The sequence below is a fragment of the Antedon mediterranea genome, chromosome 6 (assembly GCF_964355755.1).
Source record: "Antedon mediterranea chromosome 6, ecAntMedi1.1, whole genome shotgun sequence".
In the NCBI taxonomy this organism is placed as follows: Eukaryota; Metazoa; Echinodermata; class Crinoidea; order Comatulida; family Antedonidae; genus Antedon; species Antedon mediterranea.
This window is the reverse complement of record NC_092675.1, coordinates 26,995,368-27,006,466: the sequence shown is the minus strand read 5'-3', so window position 1 is coordinate 27,006,466 and position 11,099 is coordinate 26,995,368. Positions and strand designations below refer to the sequence as shown.

The following is an 11,099-nucleotide window of genomic DNA, read 5'->3' as shown; positions in this document are numbered from 1 at the left end:
AAAATTGAACATTACGATTAATTGTACATATGGAAGTCGAGTACTTAAGTAGATAATATTCATATCTGGTTACTTAAGAACCTATAAGCTAATACGATCGTCATAAGAGTAAATACTGTATCATGTTAAGCTTTATGTAGACCGGCATTTACATAATATATGCAGAGCAATCATTTAGCAGTATTTTTTTAACATAAAATGCGCTCTCTCCAGCTGGTACATCCAGATAACTAACGACTGCGAGATCATTGTGCCCAAGTTTTTCCAAACATTGGCAAGATAGGCCTGGAGCACATTCGACAGATACACACTTGTATTCTTGAAATGTTTGTTTGAATTTGTAAACTGGTGGTTTTGCATCTGGAATCTGTTAATGACAATTATTCTTTATTAGGCTCTGTCTACACTATCAAACTTTACGTGACAAAACAAATGTGATGTGCCCATATGTGGACATGATGATGTCATATCACTACGTTATTTGTCAAATTAGTTTGATAGTTTAGTCAGAGCTTTATGTTTGGGTTTCGTCATAAGTTTACAACGTGATGATTATACGGTAGCTTAATAAAGTACAGTCTCAAATATTTACAACTATAATTACGGATTCTGTGGGTATTTCTTAAGCGTCAAGCATTTCATGCTTTATAAAGAGACAAACATTGAATAAAATTAAAGAAAAAAATCATATTAGTTATATAGTACCTATTAAAAAGTGTTATACAAAGGTCAAATCAGTTAATATATACCAGTTTAGGTTTACAGTAGCTGAGCAGATTAAGTAGCCTACTTGTATATACTTCGCTCGGAAGTGTAGATAATGGTTCTCGGAATGATAATGACTCGGGTAAAAAGGTTTGAAGGACGTTCTCTTTTTCCATTGTGCTCGCCTATGTAGGAATTAACCATAATTTATATATAGATGAGAGTATTTCGTTAGAAGACCTAGCGTGTCAATAAAACTTACTTGAGGAATGTAAACTGGCACTCCGTTTCCATCCAAAGCCAGATTCAAAGTTACGTTGACAACCTCCAGTGAACACACGTTAATATTGGCCGCCCTTCATTGAAGTGAAATAAAACAAAATAAGTTAAATCTAACCAAACTAAGGTCTACAAAAATTGTGTTAATATTATATTATATATTATTTAGAATGACACCAACAACATGATGCTAAATAAAGAGGCAATTATGAAAACTTACTTACGCTCTTTTACCGAAAAAACAGCTTCCCGTTTTGTTATTATGACTCATCTCCTTAAAATATTCATGATACAATTTTAAGAGCGCGAGCCCTTGGATGTTAGTCAAATTTATCGGCGGCACCGTCGTGTTATAGACTCTATCCCGACGTTCATCGCATGGTAGCTGCATAAGTTCTCGATAGAGATTGTTCAATATTCTTGCTTGCTCAACAGTCAACGAAGGAGGTTTCACAACTGAATCAGTTGGAATCACGTCTGTTTCAGTGCAATCAGTTGTGCTCCGACATGATAGGGAGCATTGAATCAGTGCAAACAGCATAAAACTAACAGCAATCATTGTACAGTTACAGTAATTGAGTATACTCACATCAAATCCTACAACACCTGTAATAGTTTCCGAGTAGATTCTAGGCCGTGACACAAGATGCCTTATAAGGCTTTTGTAATTAATCGGGTGCCCCTGGATAGGATCTGTCTTTTTCATTGATTAAAACAATAGAGGGAGATGTTTCTACTGTACAATTAAATTATTTATATAGTTATACCCTATAATTAATTTTACAGTTTGAACATTAAGCGTATTATCTCATGAAGCTCTATGATAATGACGTATTAACCTGAGTGATCTAATGAGTTATCAGCCGTTAATATTTAATCAAAAATATTAACAGCCTTAATAATAGCTGACGTATTTTGTGCGATGCTTTTTTTTTATAAAATTACTTTCGTTTACTGATGCAGATGGCTGCGTCATCAAACCCATATCTTAAATGACGAATATAATAACATTCATCTGGCAGTAATGTTTTCCGATTTACATCGGAATGCGGAAAAGTTTCTTTATTTCTTCTAGGCATGGAGAATTGGACCAGAAAAGAATAGTAGTGTTTGTTCATTATAAACTAAAATAAAAGTTCTAATCTACTAGTAATGACACAATTGATCCTAACTAATAGGCCTGGCTATTTTTTTAAGACGAAGACTTTATTTTATGTGAATTCGGTGATAACAATAGTTAACGTATATGACTAAGGATTTCCAAACACTTCTGTTGTGGTTGTCATTTTCATTAAAGGTGAAGACAGAAATAAAATTATTATTATTATAATGATGTTTCGAAAACACACTAAATACTGTTTTTTTATAGCATACTGAAAGTGACGTTTCGTTTCGTTCCGAAAACTGTTAAACTCATTAAATACTGTTTTTATAGCATACTGAAAGGCATGCAGTTAGCTAAGTGACGTTTTCCTTTAAAGAATGATCTACCCTCCGGATTCAGTCTTATTGCCTGTGTCAAAGTTCATATCATATTTCGCATAAGCAATTTTGCAAATTGTATATAGGCCCTATCTTATAATCAAACATTATTACTCGATTTTCAAGTAGTGTTAATTCATTTATTTGACAAAACAATGATTTCAATATCAACAAGAAGTTTGCAAGCAATAACGTTAGAAATTGTATAAAATTGTACCGTTATAAGAATAAACAATAAAAGCAGAAAAATAACATAACTTTTGACCAGGATAGCCCAAAAACTAGATGTATATATATTATTTTATTATATATTATTTAAACCACTTTATCTAGCAAGCTACTGGGTATGTTGATCACAAACTTTCTTAAGATCTGTCTACACTATCAAACTAGTTTGACAAAATAAGTGTAATGTGCCCAAATATGGCAGTGATATACCCAAATATGGTAGTGATATGACATCATCATGTCCATATATGGGCACATCGTATTTTTTTGTCATTACATTTATAGGCTACTACGGACGATAACGATCTACGATATATATACGTTTTCCTACAGAAAACATAAATCAGAAATGTTCCATCCTAATAACACTGTCCAGTCAAATGACGTCATGATCAAGAAGAACAATAACATCGTTATTGCTTTATTTGAAGATTATGTGACCTATACAACATTTTATATTTATTATTCATATTTATCTTATTTGTGTAGTGTTAAGTTGTTTAAAAGTAATTTAGCCTAATATGATGAAACATATCATATTGTTTATATTCAATATCCAAAGAAACAACTTAGGTAAAATAAAAACACACTGGGTCTAATCATGGAGGGAAAACAAAAATATTTTTTCTTCCATGGTCTAATCATTGAAATTAAAAATGTAGATCGTTCTAAAAAGTATATACCAAGCTGAACAATTGGTTGGCATTTACATAATAAGATATGCTGAACAGTCTGTTAGCATTATAGGTTGGACATAAAACCTACATCCTAGCCCTCCTGATGCACATTCAGATGGTGTTGCATTCAGATAACTAACGATTGAGCGATCACTGTGCCCAAGCTCGTGCAAACATTGACAAGATAGGCCTGGAGCACATTGGTCAGATGCGCACAAGTATTCTTGAAACGTTTGATGGAGTACGTAATATGGTGGATTTTCAGTTACAATCTGTTAAGTAAAGAAATACATTTATTGATTATTAGGTTGGGGTTTTCGAATTGTTCGTGATCCGCGGCCAATAGAGAATGTCTCTGGTGTTTAACCATGCATTGACTGCCTGATGTTTATTGGCCCATTGTTTTGTACTGCCAGTACATTTCTGAGAGGTACTGCTTGTCAGCTCATTTTATCAATGCGAGAATAAACACATTTTTTGACAGGTTAGTATTATTTTACAAATGTACTTATAAAATATTGATAATTTGAACAAATAAATAATAAAACAAATGGTCATCAGACATTTCTACATGCAAATGTATTTTTATTATAAGGTTTTTAGCAATATTTGTACAGCTAGCAAGGTCTAGGCCAAGCTAGCTAATAATAGTAGTAGTAGCCTACTAGACATAGGCCTAGATCATTTGCGGACAATGATAAACGCGAAGTTGGCAGTCAATTGGTTAAATAACAACTCGGGTTGTCAGTATACTTACTTGAGGAATGTAAACTGGGTCTCCATTTGCATCCAAAGCCAGATTATAAACTACTTCAATAGGTTCAAATGAACATACGTTACTAGTAGCCGCCCTTCATTAAGTACAAACAAATATGAAAGTTTTTTATATAATTTATTTCCCTTTACAAATAACGTATATAAAGTGGAGGAGCCTAACTGAAAACATAGCTTGTAGTGAATATACTCCTCAAAATGACCAATGTAAACAATAGACCTACTTTAAAAAAAATTGCTATTTAGTTAAACCTAAGACAAAACTGTTGCCTCTGGTTAAATACACCACCATTTCATGTCTGTTATTAGGGACGTACCATATATTAATTAATGTTTTAACATTTAACATTAACATTTAATTCTTTGCATTCTTGTTCCAAAAAAAAAATGTTCTATTTATGATTAATCAGCAGTTTTCAGACAAATCAGTAGGGTAGTATCATATTAGAGAATGTTATGGTCATATAAAATAATAACTTAGTACATTTATAGGAAATGTAAACAATAATAGAAAGAAACTTACGCCTTTTCACTGAGAAACAAACAGCTTTCAGTGTTGCTGCTGGAAATTTTACCGGTGTCGCTTCTAAAATATTCAGGATACAAATCTAAGAGCGCGCGCCCTTGGCTTTCGGTCAAATTTATCGGCGGCACTGTCGTGTTATAGATTCTCTCCCGACGTTCATCACATGGTAGCTGCATAAGTTCTTTATAAAGGTTGTTCAGTATTTTTGCTTGCTCAGCAGTCAACAAGGGAGCGGACGCAACATTTGGAATCACGTCTGTTTCAGTGCAATCAGTTGTGCTCCGACATGATAGGGAGCATTGAATCAGTGCAAACAACATCAAACTAACAGCAATCATTGTATCAGTGGTATGTCTTTGTAGCACTGCGGTATCACCTTAAATAGTTTCCGAGTAGACGGATGGTGACTTAAAATGCCATATTAGGCTTTTATTACTTTCGTTTATTATGGATGAGAACATTATACGTCAACAACAATTGGTTTTGTAATATAGTTAAAAATAGTGTGTTAATGTAGGCATCGGTACAACAATTGTACTGTTATACCTTGGAGGAATTATATTTACTTCTAAATAGGCATAGTTTTTCCATGATTATATTATACCATTCTTTATTAATACAAATCGAACAAATTTGATTAAAAAACAAGGCCAACAGCCATTAAGTCGCGTGCTACAATGCATAGTGATACCGGACCGACAGACAGACAGACCGACAGACAGACAGACCGACCGACCGACATAGTGAACTATACTGACCGAAATTACTGAACATGTTTAAAAATGTTGAAATGTTTAAAAACATTTATATTTTTTTAATTTACACGTGCGTAGCCTGTCACGTTTGACGTGCTCGTATAACGTAATTTCGAGTTGAAAAGTAAGTCAAGAAAACAGAAATCGTGCAAAAAGAGTGCGCAATAACATTTAACGCGCAGTGCGCGCGCAAAAATATGCGCACTCATGGCAATTTTGTAAACGCTTAAAATTGCCTGAAACGTACTCGTATTTCATCGAAAATAAATTTTGAAAATTTTAAGCGCGCGTACGCATGCGCAATTGTATTGCCATATGATGATTTATGCCCTGACATTTATGAGTACCAAATTTAATTTAATTGTGATTCATGGTTGTGAAGATATGATTACAAACGTGATTTCGTTAAATCGTGCGTAGACCGCGTAATTTTTTATTGCGCACCGTGAAAACATAACCACATTGATTCCTGGCCATAAGAAATATACTGTAAAAAATTGACCTAGCTAGATTAAACTGATATCAAGATGAGGTCAGAAAGCGATAAAACGCATAGTGATACCGGACCGACAGACAGACAGACCGACAGAAAGACCGACAGACAGACAGACCGACCAACCGACCGACATAGTGAACTATAGAGTCGCTTCCACGCGACTAAAAACCGGTTCAGCAACGTTTGTTTCAGCAGAGTGCATTCAGTGAATCAATGCCAACAACATTTCCACTAACGGAAATCATTGTATCATGAGTGGTTATTTAATAGTTTCCAAGTAAATTCTAGATAATGACACGAATAAATAATATTATATTGAGCCAAACCACAATTTATATTTTATGACACTTTTAACCGACATCACAGTATGATCAAGGTAGTACAATGTGTATCTTAACACATCTACCACCACACAAGGAATCCCATGTGTCACAATGGGTGTCACGAAACCTAAGACCCAAGACCTAAGATTACAAATTCTAAGATATACGCAAGCTTAAAAAAAATAATTGTTTATCTATATGCCTACACAATTTTAAACATAGTAGGTTTCATTTATTAATGTTTTTTACCATAGGCCCTAAATGTAATTAAATACTTACCACAAACAGAAATAAACTCACAATATTTTCGCCTGTTGAGTAAATATATACCTTTGTTTCACAACAAACACACTGGACGGTTTGTTTGTTGATATATATTACTCCATTGTGTTTGTTTCTAGGGGTGTTTCCTTTTCTCACCTGCACTGTATTTTGACTCCAAAATAATTCAACTAACTTTATTTTGAATGCCACACCTTAGAATTAGGCCTCATAAGTACTTTTATGAAAGAGATTCACATAACTGGTCTGGTATTCAGGATAAATTTGGTTAACAAATTTAGAGTTAAAATACAAGGCAGGTGCGAAAGAGAATTATTAGTAATCTTGGGTCTTGGGTCTTAGGTTTTGTGATCTCGTTCGACGACAGCTTGAAACGAAAGCGTTAGTTAGGCAAATCTGAACACTTCTGTTACGACGCTAATTGTAATATGACATTGCTTGCGATACGAAAGTATAACGCCATAGATCTGAACATACCCCATGGTATGTTCAGATCTATGGAGTTAAGCTTTCGTATCGCAAGCAGTTATTATGTGGAATTTGTTTTTAATAGCTCATCGAAATAATATTATATTGAGCCAAACCACAATTTATATTTTTATAACACTTTTAAAATGACAGTTCTTCTCGTTCGTTGTTTCTCATACCTCATGATCACATAGTATCGTTTGTAAATACGATATGTCAATTATACTGTACAGTTATTTTTAGACATCTGGTACAGTGCCTTTATTGTTGTTGAAGTACAGTGCGTTCTCATCCTATATATATAAAAAGTTGGTATACAGTATCTCGTGTTCAGTAAAACAACAACACTAGTATAAAGGCAGCACAGGTGCAGAATTGACGTATTGTTTACAAACAAATTATATAGAACATTTTTTTTGTATAAAATCACAAATTACAAAATAAATTGTTACCAATATATATTGAGTCTTTTATTTGCTTGAAAATTCTATAAAATTTGAAAATTGAATTTATCTGAATAACTAAACCAGCGTTTAAAAAAAAGGCTGTTGTTACTTTTTTAAATAAAATTGCTCTTCCGTCTTCATCGAACTTAATTCACTACCGGTACTCCAGAAGACGGTATCGATGCAGACCGTCGGTTTTCCCGTTTTTGAGCCTGTCAATCCTTAAAATGTAATTAAAGGGCCTTGTTTTGAGTAGGCCTATAATAATGAGATTCATTTTCAAAGCAATAAACAATTTGGAAAGATTACACACTGTCTAGAAAACCTATATATCTATAATATAACCATATTTTTACAAAACGATGATGGTCCATTACTTACAATATTTATTTGAGTACTTAGTATTTGAGCTGTTCTCACACAGTAATTAATTATGATGACATAGTTCATTGTTTATATTCCAATTTTTACAGAAACATGTTATGTTTAATAAATTAACTTAATTTCAACCTATTTGAACAAATCGTACTGACAGCATTCTTACATAATCTACCCACCGCACAAGATCTATTCACATTGAAATTAGTAGTCAGGCATTTATATCATATGCTAAACAATCTATTAGCATTATGTCTGTGACATAAAATGCACTTGTTCCTGGTGGTACATCTAGATAACTAACGACTGCGCGATCAGTGTGCCCAAGCTCTTCCAAACATTGGCAAGAAGATTGGCCTGAACATTCGACATATGCACACTTGTCTTCTTGAAACGTTTGATCGAGTACGTAAAATGGTGGATTTTCAGTTGGAATCTGAAAAAAAAAGAAGACATATCCGACACTTATTATGTTGGGGTTTTCGAATAAAAAGTTTATAATTAGTCGTGACGGTGGCCTAATAAAGTTAAAGTCTCAAATATAAAACAACCAACTACAATTTTATTGTGGTCATTAAACAACTGTGGTTTTAAAGAGCAACTCGGGTTGTCAGTATAGCCTACTTACTTGAGGAATGTAAACTGGGTCTCCATTTCCATCCAAAGCCAGATTATATTCAACTAGCATAGAGTCAAATGGACATATGTTAGCAACAGTCGCCCTTCATTTATGTGAAAAAAAAATGAAAACATGAAAGTTACTTTTGTAAACTAATTAGGCCTACTTAAAAAAAATTATTTATTCATTATTTATTCATTTATTTATTCACTATACCGTAATCGCAGCACAAGGCTGAATTAAAACAATATTAAGATGATAATGTACACATAAAAAGGACAAACATCTTAAAAATTTACAAATATAAAGGTGCAAAATAAAAATATAAAGGTGCAAGACAAAGATAAATTGTTGGCTTGAGTTAAATACATCATTACCTGTCTGTTTAGGGATGTACGTGTTTTTATTCTAATTAATTCTATAGAAATTAATTGAAATTTGAAAAAAAAAATGTTTATTTGTTACGTTACGTTACGTTGTACGTTATGATGATTATTTGATTATGATGATTACGATTACGTTACGTTGTACGTTATATGATGATTATTTGATTATGATGATTACGATTACGTTACGTTGTACGTTATATGATGATTATTTGATTATGATGATTATGATTATTATATGATATGCACGTCAAGCTTGGTTCTCACTAGAACGTAACGCAAGGACGTGAACGCAACGCAAGCGTGTTGACCAATGACAAGCGAATCACAAGCGAATAAGCCATGGCTTGTGATTGGTCAATTCACTTGCGTTGTGTTACGTCCTTGCGTTGCGTCGCTAGTGTGGGAACCACGCTTATGTACGTTACGTTACGTTGTAGTTATTTTCATGTTGGCCTTGCTAAGTTATAACTAATAGCTGTCGGCATGTTGTTCTATAATTCATTCAGCAGTTCGAATTTGTTTACTAAAGTTTCCACTAATTGCTTAAGGTTTGTTCTAATGATAAATCAGTGGGGTTTCCTTTTCAAAAATATCATATTTCAGAATACATGTTCAATTAAAATAATTAGAAATAGAAACAATAATGGATAGAACTTGCGCCCTTTCACTGAGAAATGAACTTCCAGTTTTGTTGGAAACGTCACCGGTGTCGCTTCTATTTTTAAAATATTCAGGATACAAATCTAAGAGTGCAAGCCCTTGGCTTTCGGTCAAATTTATCGGCGGCACTGTCGTGTTATAGATTCTCTCCCGACGTTCATCACATGGTAGCTGCATAAGTTCTTGATAAAGGTTGTTCAGTATTTCTGCTTGCTCAACAGTCAACGAAGGAGCGGTCACAACTGGATCATTTGGAATCACGTCTGTTTCAGTGCAATCAGTTGTGCTCCGACATGATTGGGAGCACTGAATCAGTGCAAACAACATCAAACTAACAGCAATCATTGTATCAGTGCTTAAGTGTTGCGCTACGGTATCACCTTAAATAGTTTCCAAGTAGACGGATGGTGACTTAAAATGCCATATTAGGCTTTTATTACTTTCGTTTATTATCGTTTATTATGGATGAGAATTATTATTATACTTCAACAACAATTGGTTGTGTAATAAACAACTGTGTTATTGTAGGCATCGGTACAAATGGTACTATTATACCTTGGATTATTTATATCTAAATATACATAATTCCTATGATTATACAAACAAATCCCGTCATTATAAGAAATATATCGTGGTGTGAATCTTTCAACCGATCAGTAATTGAACAAAACGCATAAATTTAGGCCAAACAACAATACAATTTCTGGGAATTATTGGTGGGGGTAGGTGGGGCAGGCGTCCTTGGATCAGATGAGTCGTCTAAATCTATCCAACATTCAGAACACTTCGTATATGCCTAATAAAGGGATTAATTAAGTTTGACTCTTTACCAGACGATTTCAATATAATGTACGTATGTATTGTTCATAACATAATTTAAGAAGAGAATTACATAACAGTTAGTGAACAAATAATCTATTGAGCATGCGCATTGTTATTGTGTTACTGTCTGGACTATTATGAGTTTTACTTTATTCTGATTGATGACAATTTATTTTGAAGAGTATTAAATAGTACTGTAGTAAAGTAGTATATAAACAGAGTCAGTCTTATATACCAATGCATTGACTACCGTATGTGTTATTGAGAAAGTACAAGTCACGTATTTTCAGACAAAAATCAAAACGACGACGTGTGGAATAACATAAAAAAAGACAATAAATACAGACTTGGAGCAAGTCTAGGATTTCATGACAATGGATCATCAAACGAAAATCATTGATAATATTCGTTTGTGTAACGTTCCAACCGTAATACTGTAATAAACACACCTGTTGTAATATGCCTTTGTAAAGGTAACCTCTCCACACCAGCTACGTCATCCAAACACCATTTTTAATGGCTTTATGACTGGTATATAATTGTCATAATTCATGACGTAAATGCATTCCTCTGACATTAGTATGTTTTCCGATTTACACCGGAATGCAGCTGGTAAAAGGGGAATTCCATAATTCTTATTTTTTGGATGTATGAGAAATCCTATATAAGACCATTATGTTGTTAATGTTGCAATTGACACGTCTGTAACACGTAGGCCTACACCCGTATAAAACAGGTATACGCAGATGAAAATACTGAATGCAAGTTACCTGTGAAATGTGTTCCACTA

The 11,099-nt window shown here is 33.6% G+C and overlaps 2 protein-coding genes across 3 annotated transcripts; both read right to left on the bottom strand.

The window, feature by feature from the left end:
* Positions 1-17: 17 nt before the first annotated feature.
* Positions 18-1,739, bottom strand: LOC140051880 (uncharacterized). Its single transcript, XM_072097211.1, has 3 exons — positions 1,209-1,739; positions 968-1,061; positions 18-367 (listed from the first exon to the last, which is right to left on the bottom strand). Exons 1-3 carry the CDS (start codon positions 1,688-1,690, stop codon positions 149-151), a joined length of 795 nt encoding a protein of 264 aa, XP_071953312.1. The 5' UTR covers positions 1,691-1,739; the 3' UTR covers positions 18-148.
* An 853-nt stretch (positions 1,740-2,592) lies between these two features.
* LOC140051416 (uncharacterized) lies at positions 2,593-9,855 on the bottom strand. 2 transcript variants are annotated; one of them, XM_072096629.1, is made up of 3 exons: positions 9,486-9,855; positions 4,129-4,222; positions 2,593-3,643 (listed from the first exon to the last, which is right to left on the bottom strand). In XM_072096629.1, the coding sequence occupies exons 1-3, from the start codon at positions 9,830-9,832 to the stop codon at positions 3,401-3,403; spliced, it is 684 nt and encodes a 227-aa protein (XP_071952730.1). In that variant the 5' UTR covers positions 9,833-9,855; the 3' UTR covers positions 2,593-3,400. The 2 variants fall into 2 exon arrangements, with proteins under 2 accessions (XP_071952730.1, XP_071952731.1); XM_072096630.1 differs by lacking the exon at positions 9,486-9,855 and adding an exon at positions 4,669-5,059.
* Between the last annotated feature and the right edge of the window lie 1,244 nt (positions 9,856-11,099).